General features: G+C 29.1%; 1 protein-coding gene across 1 annotated transcript in view; it reads left to right on the forward strand.

Annotated features, from left to right (window-relative positions):
• The window catches only part of LOC129966531 (nucleolar complex protein 4 homolog), a 41,844-nt gene extending 15,642 nt beyond the window's left edge, over positions 1–26,202 (forward strand). The window contains exons 6-14 of the mRNA XM_056080971.1: positions 174–276; positions 2,177–2,259; positions 10,464–10,575; positions 13,428–13,488; positions 15,363–15,473; positions 16,348–16,508; positions 18,221–18,303; positions 20,417–20,530; positions 26,051–26,202. Of these exons, the coding sequence (XP_055936946.1) occupies positions 174–276; positions 2,177–2,259; positions 10,464–10,575; positions 13,428–13,488; positions 15,363–15,473; positions 16,348–16,508; positions 18,221–18,303; positions 20,417–20,530; positions 26,051–26,125 (903 nt within the window). The 3' untranslated portion in view covers positions 26,126–26,202. The remainder of the gene's footprint in view (positions 1–173; positions 277–2,176; positions 2,260–10,463; positions 10,576–13,427; positions 13,489–15,362; positions 15,474–16,347; positions 16,509–18,220; positions 18,304–20,416; positions 20,531–26,050) is intronic.
• Positions 26,203–27,180: the final 978 nt, after the last annotated feature.

Consider the following 27,180-nt stretch of genomic DNA (forward strand, 5'->3'; position numbering starts at 1 on the left):
TTCAAATGTTAATAAGTGTTCATTATATGAAATAATAATACATTTTTTAATATTATAAATGGTGGTTAATAAATAAAATAACTATCATTCAATGTGTAATCATATAAATTTAGCAATAATATATTATTTTAGTAGATATTATTTCACAGCCTCTGTGTCTATTTTAATTCCAGGTTACAGATATTTTCTTAACTAACCTTTTTTATCTTCTGAATGCACTGAAATATCCTGATGAGTTCCATACTTCTAAAGTTAACACTCTTCTACCTCAAGATAGTAAGTTTAATTAACTAATTTGTGTAATGTGATGCACAAAAATATTACTAACAATTTTTTGAGGAGTTGTGAATCAAGGCCACACTAGAAAAATTTAAAGAGAACAAAAAAAAAAAATCATTGGAACAGCATCCACTGTAATCATTTTGGATAATCTGTCTTGTAATAGATGTGTCATGTATTAAGAAGGTATTTCCTGTATACAGTAATTTGCCTTCATTCATTTAATTATATAATAATGGCCAAATATATCTCGTCTACTTTTTTATTACAGTTTGTAATTAAGAAATTCTAATTTAGTGATTATTTTTTTGTCTAATCTTACATAAGATGAAAAAGATAATAAGTTTGATGCTTTCAAAATAACAATGCATGTTTAGCCATTGAAAATGGGACAGGTATGCAAGTGACTCATTTTGTTTTGCAGCATTATATTGAACTTTTTTGTTCTGTTATTTGCTGTTAGTTAAATTAAAATTTCAGAATGAGTTTTATTGCAGATTTTAAATCTAATGAAAATTACTGTTCCTAAACTTAAAACAACCTAATGTTGATTATAAAAATTTTTCCACCCTGAAAATTTCATTATCTTTACATAGTATAAAATGAAATCTGAAAGCGTCTATATGTTTAAACCACAAAAACTCAAGAAATAGCTAACGGGTATTGAGATGTTCATACCATTTTGTAGAGCATTTATTGGGAATGTTTTAGCACATTAAAGTCATATCAAAATAAAAAAAATGAGTTTTATAATTGTGATTTTAATTATTCTGCGCATGTGCAAATAGCAAGAGCTGAGATATGCATTTGCGCTACATTTCTTCGTTTACGTCTGATTTTAAATGAAGATTCAAATCTCATTATGCCCAATAGAAGGAAATCTAACCTTGGCTGGAACACATTGAATGCCAAAAAAGTTTCGTTTGTTGTGCGATACATAAATTGAAGAGGAAAGAAACATTCGGTTAGCGAATATCAGAGAAATAATGTCCACACTTAGAGAAGGAGAATCTTTTGATGAGCGAAAAGTTACATACAAACAAAATCTTTTTGTCTTGACACCAGGAGGAAAAACAGCCAATATAGTTTGCAAAGAAATTTTATGAAGTAAGCTGAATTTTATTTTCATATCAAATTATACAGAGTTGATAAACAAGTTTGGAACAGTGGGTACAATGACTTATCTGTATATTTTTAAATTTTAAAAGTAGGGTTTTTTTTAGCTTTTCTTTTTTATATTTTTAGTGGATTGTTTTGTAGCTATTTTTGATAATTTCTAAATATATTTTTATGTTTGATGTTGCGTAACATACCCATGTAATATCGGGTGGGGGAGAGTTTTAAGTTTAAAGCTAATTTTTCTTCTTGGATGATATGCCATGGGCAATGCCGTGCGGGTACTGCTAGTTGTAAATAAAATTACCTGATAATTCATATATAGTGTATACTTCAGACAATAGGGAAAGGGGTTAGAATGAATAGTTTGTTATCAAAGTCCATATTGCTTTACACCAAGATATTCTGCAGAATTTTGCTGCATGTGTGAAAATGGCATTAATTAGAAAATGATTTCCTTGCCAGAATGCCAGTAAATGCTATGGAAGCATGAGTATTTATAGGGCAATTTATTGTACGGTTAAAGTAATTGACTGCATAATGTTTTTAACACTAATGTTACCTCATTAATATTCATGCAAACAAAAAAAAAAATATTTTATTGATATGTTTATTTCAGAATGCAATTTTTTTGTTCTGCTATTTGTTGTTGGTTAAGTTTTGAAAATATTTGTAAAAATTTATATAACCTTTTGTATATTAAAATGATACAGAATTCTTAAAATGGCTATCTTTTTAATGATTTGCATGTTTTCAAAAATATGTTTTACTTTGAATTTAGGTTTGAAGACACCTTTCTGTTTAAAAGAAAAGGTTATTTGTAAATTATTTTCAAATACATGGAATAGATTTTTAAAATTTCAGGTAAATATTTTAGAACATAATAGATTTGATTTTTACTTAAATCATTGTTCTTTATTTTCTCTTCTAGCATAAATAAAATATAATTTTCTAATATTACCCTTTTTGTCACTTTTATCTATCTACCAATAGGGATAAGGTTGGGATTGATATTTATTCCTACAACATTTTTAGTTTATGTGCCACCAGTTTTATCAAATTTACCTGAGAGTGAAAATGTTTGAACAAACATTCATACACTTGTTGAATTTTATTTAAAGAGAAATTGTGCAGATATTTTATCAGCTCAATTTTATTAAATAATCGTAAAAAAGTAATATTCAGAATAGAAATGGTATGGTTATAGGATTAAATTAAAATTTTGGCAATATCTTAGTCTTGAAATATGTAATTAAATTATATTACTCAAAAAAATTCAGTGTAGTTAAATATATTGTTACGAACCTTTAATTTTGCTTCCCAGCCCAAATAGTGTCATCGTAAGAAAGACCATTTTAACGATCAGCCCTGTGGGCACTGATCGGGTGACGCGTCAGTGACCTCAGAGCTTAGCGACAAAATGGATAATGCTGGAAACTTAGAGAATTTTCACAATCCATCCAATAGAAACTGACATACGCCCTTATTGGCCCAGTAGGTTCTCGGCCCGCCTCCCGGGAACTATAAAAGGCCGGCAGTCTCGAGCTGCAAGTTGTCGTGAATTGAATTGTAGTCTGAATTGCCGACAAGTAACGAGTCTTCTAGAGAATAGTGGAGCAAGTGCCAGCTTTGTGTGGAGCTGTTGCTGAGCTGTGAGCAGCAAGTCATGTTGTCTACTGTGGAGGCAGCGTCGTGTCGTGTGATGTAATGAGTCGGCAGCTAAAGCAAGGAGTGTTTCAGCTGTTGGAGAGACCTTAAAGCGAAACTCCGAGGATCCCCTCTCCTGCTGGATTCTGTCTGGCCGCTTTGTGTGCTGAGGTTGATTACTACTTGTGGACCATTCACCCACTATCAAGCGAACCCGGCAGTGAAAATTACTTTTGTTTAAAATATGATAACATGCAAAATCCTTTTATCATCTGAAAAGTTTTTTAATTCAAATTAGAATAGCAATTGAAGCAAACAACCTTAAAAACCATAGCAGTTTCTCCCTCCCCCCCATAAGTTATAATATTTGTTACAGTAGTATTGCAAACTTTGTTTACAAAAAATGATTATAAAAACATTCTTAGATAATCAATTAGTTATTTTTCATTAGTAAAAATTGTATTAATTTGCTTGTAGGGTTTTTATTAATAAAAAGATTGCAGTCGGATATTTTCTTATGTTTTTCTTGTTCATTAACAATAAAAAAAAATAATAAAAATACTGTGGAACCTAGCTTAATGAAATAATTCTTTCCAGAATTTTACTCATGATTTGATAAGTTTATATCACTCATAACTATTGCTTTACTAGAAATGATGCTTTTCTATGTACAGTATTACAATAACTTCCCATATTCTAGCATCTTTCTTATTTCACTGTTAGGCCATTACTCTGTTGAATCTATTATTCTCTCCTCTCCTGACCAAATCTCCTCTGTAGCTTTTTGCAGTGATACAGCTGCATAAATTCTTCAGTGTATTTGACTATATTCTTCCACCAGCTCATTGATGTTGTCCACTTATCGTCTATTTCTAGCCTCAAAAATTTAATCAGAACCACTATCTCATCAATTAAATATCTAAAGACATACTCAAAATAGATTACATTCAACAATGTTATCTGGCCAAATTTCTTTCATGTAGTTATACTTCAAACAAGCACTCGATGCAGACTGATGCATGGCAAACTATATGTGACATCACAGTGTCACACACCACCCATTTTGTGAAACATTGCTCATCACGCAGGTCACTTTTTACATTTTGTTTTGCTCATTTTGATAATTACTCTTTCTGAGAAATGTCATTAACTTAGTTTCGATTATATTTCATTTCTTCATAAAAGATTCCTAGCCTTCATTGGATCTTTTAAGACATTGCTAAAAGCAAATAAAAATTTTATCAATATATGTGTGTGTGTGTGCATCTAATTTTTGAATTGGAAGGCAGTTTCGAAGACAGAAAGACTCATTGAAGTTTTAAAGTTTGCTTTATTTTCTCTCCCGGAAGACAGGCAAGCATATTTATGTACATGTAATAGGGATTTCCATGGTATGTCAGTCAAAAAGCAAGAGAAACACAGGGATCATTTAGAAGAATTTGTAAAGTCAGCTGTATTTTGTCCTTTCAAGCAGAGTGTGTGAAAGTGCCGCATTTAGCCAATTCATCAATTTTATAAAGCTTCTCTTGAATTAATTAAGTAGAGAAAGTGGAATTGGATCAGGAAATAAGAGAATGAAATAACTGTGGGCTAAATTAAAAAACTTTGGAAATTAATTTGGATTAAATGAAGAGTTTAAAATATCATTACATATATATGTGCAGTTGTTCAAAATTTTGTTATTGTATAGCAAAGGAATAGCTATAAGTTTTCTTATTTCTGATTCATTTGTACTAAATTTTAAAAACTTAAAACAATCGAAATAACTGCACAATAAAGAAATGGGTAATTTTTTTAATGAATAACTATTGAAGCAAGAAACTGTATAGAAATTAAATTGGAAATGTTTAAAACAAGGATGGGCCAGCTCCGGCCCACGGATATAATTTTAATTTTTCCGTTTCGAGACAAATTAAAAGAAATATATATTATATATTGATCTCCTTTTCTACTTTGATTAAATATTAGGGATTTTTTTTTTATTCCTTTTTTTCAAAGGACTGATGATCTTTTTACTTTCTCTACTTTTGTTCTACAAAACATAAATCGACGGAAATAGCAAGCACAAACATCTTTCAATAGGTAAAGTGTTAAAAGAGGAAGTTCTTTGTTAGTTATAGCTGTAGAAGGGTGCCAACAAGCATTATCTCTTTCTGGGGGATCAGATGGGAATCAATATAGGTGAATTACCTCAAATATGCGCATTTTAAGCTCCAGCCAGCGGCTTTTTCTTTTGACCCGAGTTCTAATATTATTGATTGCGTATGGAAAGATTACGGGCATAAAGCATCATTGTGAATAGTGGTGAAATTATTAAAAGTATTGTGTAGCTAGTGCTTGTTTGGGTTATTCGTAAAATATTTCGACCCCAAAATGGCTACTAAAAATGTATAGTTGTGATTCAGAGTGCCGTGCTTTTAAAGATGAATGGACCCTGAAATATTTTTTACAGTTGTAAAAGATAAACCAGTGTGTCTTATCTGCAATGAAGCTGTTGCAGTCTTCAAAAAATATAACATTTCCCATCAGTTTACATCTAAGCATAATAATTTAAATTACGAAGCAATGTCCGAATATGAAACAAAACAAAATGCAGAAAGTCTTTGTAAAAAATTATCAGGCCAACAAAAAATTTTCAATAAAGGAAGCAGCAATATCCAAGAAGTAGCTACACATGCAAGTTACATTGTAGCAAACAATATTGCTAAAAATAATAAAGCTCTCAGTGATGGGGAGTTTGTTAAACAATGCATGCTCCAAGTTTGTGATGTCCATACAAGAAAAATAATTCTCAGGCTGTAAGCTTATCTCGAAAAACGGTGACTTCTGGAATCGAAATCATCGATAAAAATTTGACATCACAATTAGAGTCAAGGATTGGCCAGTTTAAATTTTGCTCTATAGCTATGGATGAAAGCACAGATATAAATGAAATGATACTACTCAATTAGTATTATTTATAAGAAGTGTTGATGAGAACTTTAAATTATCGAGGAACTGGCGTGCTTGCGTTCTTAAAAAGGAACTACAAAGGGATGTCATATTTTTCGTGAATTTCAGGAAGGGCTTTTAACTTTGAAAGTGTCTATAACAAATATATGTAATATTACGACCGATGGAGTACCAAATATGACAGGGGGAAAAATTTGGATTCCTTGGACTCTTTAATCAAAACTTTCTCGGGAACAGTATTGTTTTTCTGCATTGTATTATACATCAAGATTCTCTATGTAAATCTGCATTGAATATGAAACCCGTGCTTGATGCAGTCATGAAGCTTGTAAATATTATTCAATCTCGTGGGCTTACTCACAGGAAATTTCAAGCTTTTCTGCAGTATGTGCAATCTTAATATTCTGATGTACTGTATTACATGAAAGTAAGATGGCTTAGTACAGGATGTGTTTTCAAGTTAGTTTGGCAGCTGAAAGCTGACATTATGTCGTTCTTCCATGAGAAACAGTATTCTGCGGAGTATGAAATGTTAGAAGATACAGAATGGCTTTCGGACTTCTTGCATAGATCTTCTTGGTCATATGAGCAACTTGAATGTCAAGATGCAAGAGAAAAAACAATTTATCGATGATATCTGGGCCCATCTCAAAGCTTTTAAACTAAAACAATCTGTTTGCTGGGCAGCTAGCTAAGAACGATTTGTCTCATTTTCCGAGGTTAAATTCAATACCCTCAGTAAATGAAGAGAAGCTTAAGAATTATGAAGATGGCTTGAAAAAATAGCATTTTGAGTTTGAACGCAGATTTCAAGATTTCAGTTCCATTCAAACAAAATTAGATCTTTTTGCCAGGCTTTTCAACGTAAATTGTGAAGCAGTGAGGTCAATTAGCAGCTTGAATTAATTGAGTTGCAATCTAACAATCATTTCAAGCAGTTGTTTCAAAATATACAAAAGTTAGAGTTTTACAAATCATTATCGAAAGTAAGTTTCCCAAATTTAATCTCAAGCCCAGAAATCAGTGCTATGTTTGCTTCATCTTATATATGTAAACAAGTGTTTTCAACTATGAACCTTAGAAAGAATTATTTCAGAAGTAGACTGACAGATGAGCATTTAGCCTCGTTCCTTAGAATCAGTGCATCTCACTTCGAACATCAATATAAGTAACTTTTTAAAATGAAATCGCAATTTCATTCATCTCATTAACATATATTTAAACTGTGATACTTTTATATTTTTAAAATTTTAGAAAAATTTATCTTGGCCCGCCAAACTTTTCGATTTGTGGCTCTGGGTCGAAAAAGGTGAAATTTTGAATTTTAGGTGGGATAAAAAAAAATTTTGGAAATTATTGTGGATAGAGGACAAAATTTTTAATTTAAAAAAATTATTATTCAAATTAAATTTGTTATTTTAATTTAAATAATATTTATGCTTTGAAAAGTTGACAGTGTTCTTTCGCTTGTTTTATGATAAATGTTTTAATCATTTCTCAGCTTTCAGGCTAAGATCAGATTATAATAAATATGCAAAACTTGGTTGAATTTGACCTAGTTGTTAAGGAGGAGATGTGGAACATACATAATCACAGTGACTTTTTTTAAAGATTTTATTATGTGTCTCGCAGATTAAACTTGATTATATTGTGCAGTTCCTTAAGTCGTATATTTGCATTAGTATTAGAATGACAAAATTATCTGTACCTACAAGTTCCATAGCATCATTAAAAGACCGTGAAAGCTGCTTATTTTTAATGATCCTTATATAAGGGCCTTTAAAATGCTATCCCCCCTTCTCTATCTGCCATTTCCTGAAAAGGTAGGGAGTACAATTTCACTACATTACAGAACCATACTATATTTGTTTGATTATATGATTGCATTTTCTTTGCAATCTTTCATCCTCTATCGGTCTTGATGAATATAGAAGATAAAAAAGGTTTCATCTCAGTTTAGGGGAAATATTTTTTATTTGCTTATCTCTTCTTTCACATTGTTTTGTGGGTTTAGATGTAGATTTTTGATGTTTAGATTTTTTTATGGGTAATTTTATATAAAACTGTGCTCATTAGTTTTTAAAAGGAACTTCAGCTCATTGTTGTGTGCTTTTCTACATTGTTTACTTTTGTTACTGTTATTGTGTATTTATTAGTTATATTTCAACAACATTGAGTAAATCACCAATAATAATTTTAATATTTTATTGTAAGATGTTTGTGTTAAAAAAAGATTTGGGTACTTTCTAACAATTTGTCAGGAAAATGTTTTTAATTTACCATGGATTTTCGAAACTGCCTACTATGAATGGTTCAGTGTTTTTAAAAAAAGTGTAACAAAATGCTCTTGTTTTAAAGTTACTTGTATTTCATTTGTTATTCTTGCCTAAGATATCAAAAATAAATTGAGGCCTATGAAATCCCTTTTTTACTTTCAGGTCTACAAAGAGAAAGAAAAATTATACTCATCAAAAAAATTAGCCTGAAATTTTGCCGTATCTCCAAAATTTAGACCTCTAAAAAATTATTGGAAATATATATATCTGACTGTGAACAAGATGACTAAAAAATCTTGTGTTGAATGATAAATTTTGGTATGGTTTCTTAAGGGGACAGTGGGCTTTAAAGTAAGCAAAAATGGACAAAAACTTGAAATTTTATTTTTATCATTTCTTCACCAAAATAAAAGTTTATATTCAACTAAGATAGTATTATATTGTTCATTAAAATGAATATTTCATAGGCCTAGAGAAAAAAGGCACATTTTAATTACTTACCTCAAAATAATATTGCAATTAGATTTAAATATCTTTGAAATTTTCCAGGTGTCTTAATTTTTGGCAAAATTAAATAGAATTGATAATACAGATTTTTTTAAACGTTAAAAGAAAATAGAGTACGCATTTGATATTTCAAGTGTATCTAAATAGTTAGGACAATTTTAGTTCCAAAAGACAAAATTCTTATGAAAATCCAGCAAGTGTGTATAAAAGTATTTCTAAAAAATTAGCATTTAATTGGAATTACAAAATCATACATAGTTTTATTCCAAATAAACATATATTGGGTAATAAAGAAAAAATAATAGAAGAAATAAAAAGTTGAGTCACCTGGAATGTTTTGAAATTTTAAAATTATATACCTTTTCATTTTTAAAAAATACTTTGCTTAAAAAGTATTTTAAAAAGAAATTTAACATTAATATTTTAATACATACGCATAAAATTTTCATAACTCCAAGTGAATAATTCCCGAAAAATGTCTAATACAGTCCACTGTCCCCTTAACATCAAATTTGTAATTTCTATCAAATTTGAAATGAAATTCAATTTAAAAAAAATTTGCGATGTAAATTTAAATTGCAAATTTTTTTTTCTAATTAAAATGTCAAAATACAAAGAAAGCAGTAAATATGAATTCAGTTAATGTCCCTGCATTTGCAAATAAAGTTTTGATTGGCAAATCACTATTCAAAAGCAGAAATGAAATATTCAGGACCAAATGACAATTTATCATTCATATTGTTTTATCAAAAAGCCAGCAAAAAAAAAAAACTGGTAAAGCCTTTTTTTTTTTCCCCAAAAAAATGCTACTTGTACCATTTCCTTCATCCAATTAAGTAAAATCAATTGAAGGGCCATTTGTTGCTAGATTTATATGTGAAAGTTGCATTATAAAAAAGGGGGGCACCTATATGGGAAAGTTAAAAAAAAAAATGATTTTATGTGCAGTTTTTGTATTATCATCTGAGAACATGTTGCTTTGGTTAGGAAGTTTTGAAACTCGAAATCGCATAGTCAATGAATAAATTATCAATGGCAATTTCCATCATCTTTAAATCGGATATATTTTTTATCTGTTTTTACCAATATCGCATTATTATGTATGTTCCTTTGAAGCAGATAATGTTTTTAAAAAATTGACATAGAACTATGACGTCATAGCTGTTATTTAATCTCAAAATCTATCGAGCTCCAAAACTTTGTTTGCCAGTTAGAAAAATTGTTTATGAAAGCTCAAAAAAAATTATCATTATATATAGAGAGACAGGAGGGATAGAGACTGATAGAGAAATCTCGTTATTGTTTCAAACCGGTTTAAACTGATTAATGACTTAAATTAAGACAAATAATGACTTAGAAGATAATAATGCTCTCGCATGATAATTTGAAATGTGTGATTGTAGATTTCATTTTTATATTTCTTGTGCTACAAGGGTTTGTGTGAATGGAATTAGATAGTATCAATAATGTTTAAAAATTAAATTTTTGAATCTGAAATTTATTTACTGACAGTAGTCAGATAAATTTATTAGTGAATATTTTGATGATTTCACTCATTTCTCTTTCAGCTATTGTTGTTATCAACTATATTTAATGCATAACATCTGTACTTTTAAAAAATATGTAACTGTATTTACATTTGTATTATTTTGAAACTCATTGCTTTAATACTTTTGTCACTATCAGCTCCCATTCCCTGTTCTCAAGAGAGTGTTACTGGTCTTGCATAAAAAAGTGATTCCTCATCTACAGAACCCATATCTACTGACAGATTTTCTCACTGATTCTTACAAGCAGGGTAAAGCGCTAGTTTGTCATATAAAGAATTCTCTTTCAATCCTATGTGCAAAATAAATCTTATGTGGAACAAAGTTTTTCAATTATGAAAAAAAAAATTGAATAGCAGATTATTAAAACTATTTACCTAAAATATTTTTAAATTAAAAAATTATTATAATCAAGGAATTTAATAAAACTGATTTTTTTTTACCACTTTTTCCATTTATTTGTTATTTTAATACAAAGGAGAATTCTTCAAAAATTGCACTTAGTTTACTCCCTTTTTAATATTCTGTTCAAACTATTACAGGATGCATAGCATCATGAAATGCGTTTAATTTTCTTGAGAAGTGCAAAGACAGCATTTTATTCGTTTTGTTTCCCCATATATGATAGCATGGGCACAAACGCTTATTTGCCTGATGTATCAAAAAAGTAAAAGGGAAAAATTCAGAGAAGGAATTCCAGGGCAAAATAGGTCCAAGTATTCCATTTTAAGATAACACTTAATAAACCTTTCCCCCCCCCCTCCACTCTTTTCTATGCATTACCGTTTATTGGAATAGTTATCCGAAAGCTGCAGTACAAAATGCGTACTGTGCCATACTTGTGATTTGAAAAACTTCCAAATTTCAGTTTACAGTGTTTCAGATGTTGAAGAATTTATTTAAGTTGTGACTGATAGGTTTATGTTTAATCTTTTATGTGTTATAGAAAATTAAACGATTGGTCTACTCAACGGAAAATAAGAATACTTCAGAATGAATTTGGTATGCGATAAGAGATACATCAAACATAGTAGAAGCTTCTGTAAAAACACTTGCAGTGAAGCCTCTTTAGTATCTTACACATTCAATCATCATTCTCTTTGATATGTTGTTTTGGAGCAATCCCTTGAATGACTTATTAGATTGATTTTAATGTACTGTATTAAATTATAACTAATTCTGTTATGTAATTATGTTAGCCAATCATGTAAAACATAGTATGATGAGATTTTAACTTGAATGATTAACATCAATGATTGTCATTTCTTTCACAGTGTAGTTTTTAAATGACCCTAACTATTTGAAAATTATCATTGGACTAATTTCGTCAAATTTTAGTTTTTACCAAGGGGAAAAAACTGCTGGTTCTGGTAATTAAATTTTTTGCTGAAATAAAAAAATTTTTATAGTATTTTTACTCAATAAAATTCCCCCCTTTACATTTAAATGTTTGGCCTGATTGAGAGAGCAATGCAAAAAACATAAACCACTGAAGTTATGAACATGAAATTTGGAATGTTATTACTTCTTGGATACCAGAGGTCCACGAAGAACGACTATTTCAAAATAGAGCAATATGTAGCATAAACCTTTGGAATTGGGATATTAGTAGCTCACTAAATGGGGATTTTTCAAAATTTTAATTCAAAGTTTGATTTTAAAATAGAATTTTAATGTTTTTTCCATAACATCAAAGCATATTTTCGCACAAAAATTATTTTAAGTCCATTTGAAAGGCTTTTTAATGATAAATTTTATTTGAATGAATGCTTCCCCCACCCTTTCCTTTTAAAAAATTAGTTTTGGAAACAATTTATAACAATGATTTTTATGATGATGAAATTCAAACATTGTCATTGCTTCTTCAAATTGTCACATCAAATTATTTTACCACTCATAAAATCATGATAAAAGAAAACAAGATATTTACTTTGCTTTTATTAAACCTTTAAAATTTTTAAAGCAGTTCATTGAATGAGATTCTTTGTTTGAGTTTTATTAAATTTTGAAGCAATGCAATATATTGTGCTGGCTTCAAATAATACTTTAAAAAAAGGCTTCAACTAACACTTTTTATTTTCATTTTGTTTCTAATTACGAAACTGGCTCTTTTTTAATTTCACGAATTTGTTTCTGTTATTTATAGAAACTAGCAGTTGTTAAAGCATTTTCATTTCTTAGCAAAATATCACATTTTTCTGCAATTTTTTAAAGCTAAAATAAGAATTATGTAACGTATTATGTCAGTTAAAACACAAGTTTTGAAACAAAGTCTCTACTAAACTTCAGAAATAAAAAGATTGAGACAATATTTTATGGTTTGACTATTTCTGTATGCTATTATTGTTTTCCATTTTAAAAAATATTTTAAGAAATTCATCTGGAATTATCATTGATTTCATGGCAATTTTGTCAGTTTTAAAAAAGGAGTCATTCTGAAATGCTTAGTTCTTATCTTTATCAAACTGATATAAAATTTCTTAATAATGCATGTTGGTATGGGAGGAAATTTATGCTTTCCATCCCAGCTATATTGAATCTTATTTGTTCTTGCATATATAAAAATCAAATGCGAATTCTTTGGTCATGCTATGCTCCTACATCAGTGTTGATATTTTCAGAAATGATATGTCCATCTAAATGAACTGATAGTTTGCAATTTTAAGAGATATTGAAAAAAAATCTAATTTATATTGTTAATCCTTTAAAATTTGACTTAATTTTTTAGTATTGAGTGTTTCATTTTTATAAACTTTTTTTATTTTTGTCAAAAATCAAAGACATAATTTGTTTTAGAATAGAAGATATTGTGTAAGTATAGAAATAAACATTAAAATTTAAAGAATACTTATTTAATTTTTTTAATTCAATATAAATTATGTACTATTATAAAACACTAAATACCATATGCTTAGAAAATAAGCATTTTTACATATGTGTATATATAAAGGTGCTGAACTTTTTTTTTTGGCTAAGGTGCGTAAAAGTACTTAATTTTTGTTTAATTTTCTCGCTATGCACATTATATTATCTTTATATTATGTATTTTATTAAACGATTTGTTATACTTGATAATATTTATTTATTTTATTTTTCTCCCTAGGAGGTATAAATAGTTTATTGTCTTTGAATAGCCTGTACTTTCTAATGGCTCACTATAATGTGTAAGTTTATTTTTCTTTTATTTGTAATTTAAACATTATAATAAATATTTATTTATACTTACAATATTTAAAAATAAGTGAATTAAATGAGTTGAATTTAGTGTTAAATTTGTTTGAGATCTATTTTGTTTCTGATAAATCTGAAACAAAGAAAATATGAATGTTAGAACAGCATTAAGTAACAAATTTCTAAGAATTCACCCCATCCCATTAAACTTCATTCTCCTACTAGCATTTCTTGATGATAATTTAATATTTTCCTAATGAAAGTAATCAAATCTATTTACAAAAATCTAGTCTTTTGGAGCATGCTTTTTGTTAAATATTCTATTATTAATAAATGATGCAAGAAGAAAGATAAATGAATCAAATAAATTAGGCATTTTATTTATTTTTATCAATGAAAGCAAATTAATCCCAGATTAGAATCGCAAAATTTCGAAAAAATTTTTACTATTTTCATTTAAACATTTCATTAAAACTTGATTATCTCTCATTTTTAAATAAATTTCTTAACCCCTGCATATACACACTTCTTCATTTTCGAGTGTTTTTTGAATAAAATGGGAGTCTTGAAATATTCTTTCATCATTTCTTTCAAAAAGAATCAAAAGGCCATTTTAAATAAACAAATCAGCATGGTATTAAAAACGTGTTTTTTAAGCACTTTTTATTCTGCTGTTAGTTGTATGAATTTCTTAAATAAAATGAAAAATTATTTTTATAAATATCTTTTTAATTGTTAAATTTATTGAATCCTTTAAAAGTATCCGTTTTTTTGAGGTTCCATAGTCCTTTTTCTTATGTATGATAGACACCGTGGTGGTATTTGTAATTTTTATGTTTATATATAAAAAAATTAAATTGATAATGCTATGTAGTATTCAGTGCTTAATGGGATTATATTTTTGTTTGGGTTTTACAAACTATATCTGTAGTCATGACTGATTAAAATACTCAAATAAAAATAATGAAAAATGTGGATAGAGAGGTTGTCATTTGATTGCTTTAAAATTTTATTTTGTTTATTTTCTAATGAATTAGAAGTTGCATATTGAAATTTAAAAGTGTTGCATTATTTGTAATTATTTTTATAGTATATCTGCTTGTCTTTTTCCTCCTTTAAGGCTGGTATATTTTAAGAGATTGAAAGCAAAAGATTCAAAGTATTTTGTGCATCTAATAACTGTAATTATATTGATTTAGAAACCTCAGTGATCAAACTTATAATTGACAGATGAGCTTTTAAATATATGAATGAGCAATTGTTTTTCCAAATTATTAACATTTTAATATCTTCAAGTAATTTAAACATTAAATGGGTTAGTTGAATTGGTTCAGAATTTTATTCTGTTTAAATTTTCTGTTAAAAGTGAACGTCTTCAACATTTATGCTTTCAAATAACATTTAAATTATATTTTTATGAATTTTTTGGTAACTCTGCAGAGAAATATATAAAAACTCTTGAAGGGGAGAATCTTGACATTTACAATCAATTATTCTTTGCCAGTTAAATTTATGATATTGAATGACATTTTATCAAAGGAAATTAAAATTTTATTAACCTTCTCAATTATGCTGATTATTCAACTACCAAATCTCCAAGATATGAAAAAATTTAAATCATCTACTTGCTCTCACTTAATACATACAATGTGCAAATTCGTTATGTATTTGATGTGTTATGGATATGATTATTTAACTTTACTTACTTATTACTTTGTGAATATAATGTTTTTTGACATAGATTAAGATCATTTTAAGTTTCTTTGTATTATATCAAAATATACTTCATTAAGAAAATATATGCCAATAAATTTGAATCTATTTTCGGGCCTGATCAATTTTAACCTATAAATTGTTTTATGTTTAGAGAATATCCTGACTTTTTCAAGAATTTTTATTGTTTGATTAGTAAAGATGTAGTAAATGGAAAATTTAGCTCAAGGTTTTTTTACCTTTGTGATCTTTTTCTGTCATCCACGTAAGTTTGTAATCTTTTTTCTATAGTTAATTCCTGTGTTTTTTATAAATATGAAGTGAAACTATTCTGTTATATTTAAATGCTTGCAGAATCTGTAAGCTAAATTACTTACATAAATAAATACAAAATATTCTAATAGAATATTTTGTCTAATCTTTATACATATAAATTTTTCGAGTGTTAAAATAAGAATATTGCTAAAAAATTTCGGAATTCATTGAACTTATAAAAGTAGTGCAAACATGCAATACAGTAGACTCTCGATTATCTGCGGGCGGGTTATCCGCGCCTGCCACACAGTTTCTTTTTTTTTTTTTACTTCCAAGCAAAGAGAAAATGCTTCCAAAGCAAGAAGCAAACACAAATGACTGATTTCTACAAAAAGGTGTAGTTTTACAGTTATGCTTTTGTAATTACATAATATATTACAGTATTAAAACAGTACATATGTATCAACTTTCTGTGTATCCTTGAAGCCTCTCGTAAGTACAAAGCACTTTTCTGTTTTCATTAACAAAATGCATTTTAGGTTAGTTTTGAGTGATATACTAAAATATTAAGCGTTAGTTAAACATTTCCTGCTGTTTATTGAACATAAAACGATTTTTCAAAGTTGAAATGACTGTTTTCTCTTTTACTATACCCGTTTTTAGCTTTTTTCGGATTATCCGCGATTTTTGTTATCCGCGGCGGTCGCGCCACCCAATTCCACGGATAATCGGGAGTGTACTGTATATACAATTATCTGATAAAATTATTTTATATTAACAATTTTTAAAAATCAGGCTAATTTTAAAGAGAGGAAAAGGATATTGAAAAGAATTTACTGTAAAATTGTTAATGTGCAAATTTATTATTTTATTTTTTATTCCAGGCACTTACCTGCATATTTGATTGCTTCATTTGCTAAAAGACTAAGCAGAATTGCTTTATTATCAAAAACTGACAGCATTTTGAAAATAATTGTTTTAGTTATAAATTTATTTATTCGTCATAAGACTATATCTGTACTTATCCACAAAGAAAGCCCCACAGGTAATTTGTGATTTATCGTCCCTTTATGATATTTTTAATATTGTATATTATCTTTTAACATGAATTGAATCCAAAGGAAACTGCTTTTTTATAATTTTTTCTTGGTTTCTGTTTTTCACTATATCTGAACTATGCAGAGGAACAGAAAAATAGAAAAGTTTAATTATAAAAATTCTTAGGAATGAAAAAAAAATTAATGTAAATTAACACTTATGAACTTTAACATTTTACTATAACCAAGCAAATCAATTTTGCTTCATTATCAGCAGGTTATAAAATGATTGTTTCAATGATTTATAGCTTAATTGCTTAAAATCCTAAATATTATGAAACCCCTCATTCTCTTCTTTAGTAGTTAAATAAATTCAAATTAACAGGCCCTGACCCTGCTCACTAATGGTTGTCAACCCACAGGAAGATTACTAAACAGTCATTTCAGGTTTGCTATATATGAAATGTGTACCATAGTATAATTAATAGTTATAGATTGTAATCATTAAAGATAAATGAAACAAAATTATAAAAAATAACATATTTATTATTAATTTAGATTGCACAGTTAAAAGATATAGATTGATTGATTTCAAAGAATTCATTGGCTTAAAACCTATTTTTAACTATGCTGCACCAAACATATGGTCATGATTTAAAGTTTTGTTCTGTCACTAATAGTCGATTTGTTTAATTTACTTAAATGCATGTTCTTTAGATTTATTAATGAAAATATTTGGGTTCTCATTTTATAAGGATTATCATAAAAAAGACAATTTTATAGATTAATTAAAATATTAAATATATTTCCTTTGGCACTTATACCATAATTTTTCCAAAATAAAATCTGTTAAATGGGTCCTTTTAAGATGAACAGTATGCTTATAATTATTATATAATCAATATATTGATTTATCTGAGAGTTCACTCGCTAAACAATCCTTTAAAAATATGTAAATATTTAAAATAATTAATGCAGTCATGAATTCAATTACATACTGAACTATCTCGTGAGGATTGTTTTTCGTCCCCTAAATGCAGTGTTGTTAAACATCTTGAAGCAAATGATTTTTCCTTATTTCCGAATGCTTTCTTTTAATTTATTCATTTTCTTTCATTCCTTCCATAATTTTTTCTTAGAATGACTGAAATCGCATTGTATTTCAATTGTCGTAGTTGTTACGAAATATGGTAGATAAATAATACATTTTCTGAGAGCTTCATAAGAGAATTTCTTATAAATTGCCAACTGATGTTTTAATAGGAAAATGTTAGTTATTTACAATGCAATTTTTATAAATGTTCGTCTTTTGCTATACAATTCTTTTTTTTCTTTTTTTTTTTTTCTCACCCGAGTTAAAATTTGTTAGATACAAAATAATCCATTTTAATTTGAACATTAATTATTTTATTGTAACTCCTACAGGAGTGTTGTTAATCATCATAGTTATCAAACCTTTCCAATGTTTTACACTAGAATGTCCTAATTTTTATGTATAATAGTTCTTTGTTGAAATTTTACAAGTTATCTCCACTCTCCTTAAAAGTGTTTACTTTTATCTTGAAAATAATAATTTCTTTTTGAAGTGTTTGTAATTATATTGAAAGAAATAATTCTCCTTTTTAGTTTAAAATCATGGTGTTTAATTTTTTTTTTTTTTTTTTTTTTTTTTTCTTTTCTTGTTTAAAGATTTTTTTCAAATGCCTTTTCATTATTTTAGAATTATCTGAAGATCCATTTGTTTTTGAGGCATCCGATCCTGCAGAAAGTCATGCATTAGAAAGTTCTCTGTGGGAAATAAAGGTTAGTGTTCATGCCAATATGCATTTTTTAGGGATGAAATAATACATTCCTTTGGCGATTCTTTTATCTAAAAACAATAATTTAGTTATATGTGTTACAAGATCTAGGATTTAAATTAAACAATAACTGGAATTGCCCCCCCCCCCAAAAAAGGTTACTATCTAAAAGCTGTTTATAAATTTATGTTGATATTTATAAACTTATAAACATCTTTACCAAAAACAAGTGTCCAAAATAAAAATTTTATAAATATATATAATATAGCTGTGATAATACTAAAGACAGATCAAAAGATGAAAGTATTGTCAAAAACATATCTCAGTGGTTTTTCGTTGTTATATAGAAGGCATAATAATCAAACACCACTAACATTATTCAAATTAATATAATGCTTTCAGTGACAGTTATTTAAAAAAAATATGAAATTATGTTGATTATAAAATGTAATACAGGGCTGTTATAATTATAACTTTCTATATTTAACGAAATGTGCAGGACGTTCTGTGGGAAAGAATGGCATAAAAATTGAAGTGTGGACGTTTGAATGCAAATGCTAGAGATTTATTTAATAAAAAAATTAGTGCAGACATCGCCGATAAGTGGTGTTGTAGATTTGCATACAAGCTGTATATGCTTATCGGATGAACATGGAGGACAAGCTATAGGAAAATAACAGCTGATTACTCATTTTTCTCTGAAAGTTTGTTATAGCAACTTTGTGTGCTGCAATCTATATGAAGAAGTGCACCATCCTGCATAAAAATTGCTTCCTGTGGGCAATGCAGCAAATTGGGGACGGAAACAGCTCTTGTCTTATCCTGATACTGTTGCACTGTGATGAAGTCTTAAAACATATAGGACCAATTATGATACTGCTGGGGAATTGTACCATACTGTAATATTTACAGGGTATGGTGGCATTTGATGAACAGTATGTAGATTTTCTGTTGCTTAGATGTAGCAGTCATGATATTCACATGGCCATTTAAGCAAATGTGGGGTCACAGAATATTCCGCAGCCAAGTTGCTTTCACTTACATTTGTGCAAGGAACTGCAACCCAAAATGTTTTTTGGACTCTGACATACCTATCAGATGACCCATGGATTTATAAAGGAAATAAGATTTCTTTCATTATTTTTCAAACAATAGCCATGTGGAGATATGCTAGATTCTTCCACGACTGTCAAACCTGCATTTTCTATGCATGCAGGGTTTATAGCATGTTGTTTCATATCTGGTAAAATACCTATTTGCATAGATCTTTCAAACTTTTTCATCATATCATGTAGCACAATGTGTGTTATTAGTCCACAGCATGGATTCTTTTTTGATGAAATCCTCTTAATGCAGCTCAGCATTTTCTTCATTCAAATAAAAAAAAGCTTTGTCAATAAACATCAGCATGATGTAACAGCAAACTGAATACAGTCGCCTGTGGGTTGCCTGCCTTATACTTTTATCAAGCTTGTCATTTACTTAAGTTCTGAAAGTATTCAGTTCATGCAAATCAAATTCAATCAGTGTTAAAGTGCTACCTAATGGTGAAGTCCTGGTATAATTTTTTATTTCTTAAATCAGCGCATGACATTTTTTTCACTTTTTTGAAGCTATGCTGTTTGTTTGTAGATTCTAGGATTCATTTATGGCATTGGGGTACAAACCTGTGAACTTCTTGGTTGCAATTTGTTGGTTTAATCCCTCTTCTACGCTGGCATTGCATGCTTGATCTGTTCAAATTCCATGACATTATAAACTGTACCCTTTATTTGGGATTTTTTTTATATTGATATTCTGTGTGCATGATCTCGCATTTCTGCAATTCAAACTTCATGATATTCTGGCTGATAAAACACCTTGTGCAACTCTCTAAATATGGAAAGTTTAGTTATAAGAAATCTGTATATCTGTAAAGAAAAGGAAATTCAAAAACTAATTGCTTCTTTTTCTATATAAGAAATATTTTAGAAACCTACTTTAAATTGTTGCAGAGGAGTTACCTGTATCTTGAATTAATGTGGTTTTGTACAATTAGCTTGTATAGTTAGCTTTATTGCCTTTTTTGTTGTTGTTGTTTCATTAACTTGTAATAAATAATTGATCTTTCAATATAGACATTGCAGAACCACATTATTCCAGAAATCTCTCGTAAAGCTAAAATTCTAAATCACCCTTTGCCTTCTGTAGAACTGGATTTCTCTTCAACATTAGATATCTCACTGGATTCTGTAAGTATACCAAAAGATTTATTTGATTATATTAACAGATTTTGCGCCATATTGATGTTTTTGTAAAATACTTGTTTCTGAAAATTTTGTGAAGTTTATTTTTATTTATTTTTTTTAATTTTATTTTATTTTATTTACAAAATTGTAGATCAGATTTGTCTATTATCTAGGATGCTAATACTAATATAAATGATATTTTGGGTTGTAAATGGGGAATATCGTAGAGCCAATTGATAACTGAACATAATTGATTGGATATTATATAATGCAGTTTTAGTATATAGAATCATAGAATTTAATTGCAGAAAAGCAATATTTGAGCTGTTAAATTCTTAGTTTGTCATTGGCACTCTGGAATCATACTTTTTATTCTTTGATTTCATTGTTGTATTATCTCAAGGTAATACTCTATTGCACTACCAGTGCATCAATGACTGTGCTTACTGAGCAGAAAATAGCTCTAAAAAATAACTGATGACTCTAAAATATAGCAGAAAGTTCAAGAGGAAATAAGCAGGAAATATTCTTGCATCCATTGCATTTATTTTTCTGAACACGAACCGAAACTGAATTCAAAACAAATTTCAGCAGTTATTAGTTACAGTTAATAAAACTAATACTAAATAAAAGATAGGTAGACATAACATCCTCCCACCTTAAAAACAACTTAACCTATAAAAAAACACTTAAAAATTTTCAAAAAAATAACACAATACATTTTTTTTTTACTTTTACAATTATTGCATGCAAACTATTACTATAAATATCCTATGACTAAAATATAAATCTTAAAAGTTCAACTGCAAAAAGAAAAATCTGCAGTTTCAGTCTTATAGGTTGTTTTACAGTCCTCCCACTTTTTGTTTTTAAAACAGGTACAGTGTCATTGTTGGATTTTTTTTTTTTTTTTGAAACCTCATTTTTAACATTATCACGTTTTGTTTCCTTTTGACTGTCTTTGAACCAGGTTGAGGAAACTGTAAGTGGGAAAATTCTCTGTACTGGATGTAAAAATTCTCCTTTAGAGGTTCACAAGCGAAATTGTCTGGTAACACCATCTTTTCCAGGTAACGATTCAATAACACATCCTAAAAGCATGTCAGTTCCAATTGTCACTTCCAATAAGCACAACTTCGCCGAGCGAAATTTCTAGGCCTTGTTTCTAGTGTTCATTTCTTTGAATCAAGTCTCCTAAATATTTGGATCTAAATCTTTTATGGATATTGGTGATTAACTGTTGGCGATATTTTATTCTTTTGTTCAGATTAACTTCATTTACTTGATCGAAATCAAGAACACCAATTTAATGGGAAATCTTGCAAAAATGAGTTAGGGGACAAAGGAGCAAGTTAAGAATTTATAACAGACTCTGCATCACATAGGACTGTAACCATTTCTTCGTAAGATAAAAAATTTTCCCAGAATTCTTCTTAGAATTTGCTTCATAACACCAGCCAGTCTTTCCCAGAAACTTCCCTACCAGGAAGCATTAGGAGAATTAAAAAGCCATTCTTTCCTTGTTCTGCTAAATTGAGCTATTTCAGCCCAATTCGCTAATTTCAAGTAATTAAATGTACGAATAAAATTGCTCTTATTGTCACAACATACAATGAAGGGTCTTCCTCTTCTTGCGATGAATCTGCGAAAACTTTGTAGACAAACTTCAGTAGTTAATGATGCAAGAAGCTCGAAATGCACAGCTCTTAATATAGCACATGTATTGATGCAAATCCAAGCTTTACTCCCACCCTTTAAACGTAGTGGTCGAGCTAAATCAAAACCGATTATCTCAAACACTGAAGCATCTTTGATTCTATTTTCATGAAGTAAAGAACGAGGGAGTAGTCATATTTCTTTTTGCGTGCTTTAAGCAAACAACACATTTCGATAAAACCGATTGGACAGTTTTTCTAGCATTCAAAATCCAATAATGTTCAATAGCATTTGAACTCCTGCATGTGAATTCTTTTTGTGTTCTGTGATTATCAATCTCTCGATAACTTGGTGATGAGGTGGTAAAATTATAGAGGTTTTAAAATCATCTGAATCCTTTCGAAATGTTAATTTTGTCTTCACTCTAAGGACTCAAACAAACTTGTCGCAAAAAGCAGGCACACTAATATCTTGTTGGTACTTGTAAAAGGCGAAAAACAGCATTTGATCGATAAAGTGTTCGAAGAGCCTAATTCTTCAAACCATTGTGAAAATTCCTTCATATGATTTTTAACCTCTATATCCCAAGAGTAATTCTTTCCACATTTTTTTGCAGCATTAGTTTTAGTTTTAAGAGAACAGAACATAAAAAACCAATTGGATCAAATGTTTTATGTGTAATGGAAAGAATTACTCTTTTTGATGCAATTTCTAGTTTATAAGTTTCCAATGACTTCAAATTAACTTTCAGCATGTCTTCTTTACAATCCCAAATTAATCCTAATACTGAGGTAACGATGAATTTCATAATCTCCAGTATACTTCCATTCTCTTAGGTTAAATTTTCCTTCAACTAAGATATGATGAGCCTCTTCAATTAAAGGTAATAACTCAGATTTGTCATCCAAACTTGTGACTAAATCATCCACGTAAAAGCTTTGCAGAAGTATTTCAACAGTTCTTTTATTATACTTTGTATTCTTCGGATATTTTTTCAAGTGATGTTCTAGTACAGCTCCTAAAAATAAAAGGGCTCTTCACTCCAAACACCACACAAGTGTGTCACATAATTTTTCGATTAACGATTTTTCTTTTTCCGTCCCACCAAAAAAATTTAATTCCTATCCTCTGGTCTCAGACTTATTTGCAAGAAAACTTTCTCTATGTCGGCAATGATGCCATTTTATGCTCTCTGTATCTAAGGAGAATATTAGGGATCAGTTCCAATAAATTCGGTCCAGATTCTAAACACTGATTCAATGATGGTGATCCAACTTGTCCTGGCGGATGCATCAAAAATTGGACGTACTTTTGCTGTTTTACAACTCTGTGAGGCAAAAAGCATTCAAAGTGGCCAGATATGGGCTCAACTGAGTTATCTTCAATAATGCCTAATGAACACATTATCATATGATATAAACAAACCTTTGAGGTTCAGTTTTCTAGTTGAAGTTTCTAGTCGTTTTTTGGTAATTTCTTTATTGTCAGATAGAGGAAGATGATCTTCTTTCCATGGGAGAGAAACTTTGTACCTTTCATCTTCATTTATTCTAACAGATTCTTCAAAATTCATTTTGATCAGATTTTCAGTTTCTGTTTTAGATTTTATCTGAGCAGGATCACTAATCCCTAATATTTCTAAACTAAAAAGATCAGAAATGCTTGCTTCTTTTAGAAACATTGAAATAACCATCATAATAGCATCTTCTTTTTCAGAGGACAAATTGGTTTTTCCCCATTAGTGTCCACCCCAAATAGGATTCCAAAGCTACTTATCCACTAGATAGAACTCTCCTCTTTCCAGTAAAAAGTCTTCCTGCAACATGTGCTCTAATAAGAACATCAGTGGGCCCTGAAATGTCTTCTGTATCAAATATTTTTATATTCATTGATTTCAATTCCTCAATTCATGGATTGAACGAAACAGAGGGGACGTCATTACAAATAATGTCCTGATTAATAGTATCAAAGTTACAATAAAAATTTTCATCTAATTTTCCTAGTTCAATTTTATATAAATTATGAAGCTCCTCGCTAATTTTTTCTCCTCCAAAAAGTGCATGAGGCAAAAGTTGTTGATGTGAGGGCTTTAGACCTAGAATAAACACTGTCTCTTTTTTTAATATATGATTTCCAAGAACCCGAATCAAACATTGATTTTACATTTAAATTGCAATTTTTTCCTATTATTTTAACTTTCAAAGTCTGCAACAAAACTTGTGGACTGCAGGAAACACTGGCCAAATTTACTGATTTAAAATTCTGATCTTTATTCTCCTTTTCTAAATTACCGGATGAAGTTTTATTTATTTTTATTTTGATTAAACTTGTTACACATTTTTGCATAATACATTTTATTACAAATGATACATTTTATAAAGCATCTGCATTTTCCAGACCTGTTCCCTACTCTTAAACTTTTAAAACAGCCCCTGGCCTTTAAAATTTTTATTTTATCATTGTAAGACATTTTTTACGCTCTAAAGCAATTTGTTGCTTCATGTTTACCATTACAGAAGATGCACAATTTCTCTGAATCAATAGTAATACATAGTAAATTAGCTGCAGTATACACTTTATTTAATTTATTTCCGTTTTTATGTGAAAATTCATCCTTAAATCCGAAACCATTCATAGCCAAGTTAATTCTTTCCTCAGCTTCTACTTCCGTTTTTAAAAATGTTAACAAACTATCAAGTCTACCTTTCGAATCGATACCAAGATCAAAATTTGAATTTCTCTACCACGCTCTAAGAAAATCTTCTGGCATACAAGATTCAACTAAAGGATACAGTTAAGCCACACTCTTGTCAGTTGTAGCACCTAGTGTTTCAAGTGCACGAATCTGTTGTTCTAAACTGTCATATAATGCACATAAATTAAGGAAAAATTTGAATTATTAATTTTCAAAACCAACTTCAACAATCCCCTAACATATACCTCTACTTCTAAATCGTTGCAACCAAATCTTGTTTTTAAACAATCAATTGCTTTAGGATAATTATCACCAGTTGGTGGGAAGCTTTCAATCACTTCTCTCACTCAACAGCCTTCCACGGTAACTTGTAATAAATACTGAAACTTATCAGAGTTTTCAATATCAGAATCGACATGAATTTTTTCAAATTGGCTACAAAATTAAAGCCACTCCGAATTTTCTTAATTCCAATTTAGGTAATTTAAACCTTTTTTCAATAACATTTTCATCAGAATTTATTATAAAGTTACTTTGGGAAGAATTCATCATTTTGCTAACAAAATCCTTCTAGGTCTTGTTTCAATCCTTATAACTCTATCACAAAAATCTTCAAATTCTGTGTCAAATTCACTCTCGGAAAGAAGTTCAAGGACGATGGAATGAGTAATTTCTTGCCTCTCCGCTTTTGATTTAAAAACATTCAGTTCTGATTCCAGTTTGGTTATATCAATATCAATACTTTCCAAGGTTATCAGCTCTGTTAGTCTTCTGTGATTTCTTCAAAGCTTCATGATTTGCCATATCAATAATTATTGTAAACACAGTCCTACCGAGTGTACCAAAAATGTTGTATTATCTCAAGGTAATAAATACTCTATTGTGCTACCAGTGCATCTATGACTGTGCTTTCTGAGCAGAGAATAGCTCTAAAAAACCGAACACTCTATAGTGGAAGGTTCAAGAGGAAGTGAGCAGACGTTTTCTTGCATCCATTGCATTTTTCTGAACACAAATCGAAATTGAATTCAAAATATGTTTCAACAGTTATTAGTTACAGTTAACAACAGTTATTAGGTTGCAGTTAATAAAACTAATACTAAATAAAAGATAGGTAGACATGACATTAATTGCAGTTTTATTCTTTTGCATATTATTCCTTTATTTTACAGCTGTACAGAAAAGAAAGGAAGCGGAAATTCGAGGAGGTACCTCTAGTAGTAAGCAGGCCTTTTAAAACTTGCTGATGAGAAAGACTGCCATAAAATTGTATCCGTGTAAATAATGTGAAGATGTATATTTTTGATTAAATTTTTACTCTTTATATGTGCATCATAACTTTTTTCTGGTGTGTTATTTAATGAAGCATTGTGTTATCAATGTCTTCTTGGTAAATGTCTGCAATTAATAATTGCAAAGAATGGATTAAATTATGGAATACTATATTAATAGGTCTTCGAAACATGCTCAGACCCGAAGCCAATTCCAAATGACCAATCATGATGATTCTGGAAAGATGGCAAGAAACAGTTAAATAAGGAAAAGCTATGTTTGTTTCCCCTACAAAATCCTGCTGTTAAATCAAATCCCTTACTTTATTGAATATATATATACATACATATACTCCTTTATTAAGTTCCTAATATAAACTTGTGTTGCATTCATTCATTTTTCAAAGAAAACAATTTATGACAATAAATATATTTAGGTTTAAAAAAATATTCTTCTATCTGTTGGCATATTAAATTAATTTAATACATATCTTGAATACAAATCTAGTTTGAAAAATTAAAATTGTATTAATACTGGGAAAATAAGGTGGCCAGCCAACTAGTAATATCCTGGGAATTTCAGGAGATCGGTGAAAGTTATTATTGATAAATTTATTTTGATAATTCTTATATTCGATAATTCATTTTTTTTAATAATTAAAATAAAATGTTGGTTAGCCATTGAAAATCATTTACTAATAGTCAAAAACTGAGGCCATCCTAGTTTCTGCAGTCATGCCAAGCGACAGGATGTTTGCATTTAAATTTTTGAAATGTTAAAACCAAAATTAATTCCAAAAATTTGTGTACTTTAGTTTTTCAAATGTGTAACTAAAAAGAAGATAAATATTGAATTTCAATTTATTTTTCTTTGGGGTGGGAGTGGGGACACTGTTTGTAATCAGAAAAAAACTGATTAAATGCATCTGTTTACAACAGGGCACAAAATTGAGAATTTTTTCCTTCAATACTTTTATTAAGAGATTCTTTTAGGGATTTCTTTGATGCATGTCGATTCAGGAAAGGGAATT

The sequence above is a fragment of the Argiope bruennichi genome, chromosome 4 (genome assembly GCF_947563725.1).
Source record: "Argiope bruennichi chromosome 4, qqArgBrue1.1, whole genome shotgun sequence".
Taxonomy (NCBI): domain Eukaryota; kingdom Metazoa; phylum Arthropoda; class Arachnida; order Araneae; family Araneidae; genus Argiope; species Argiope bruennichi.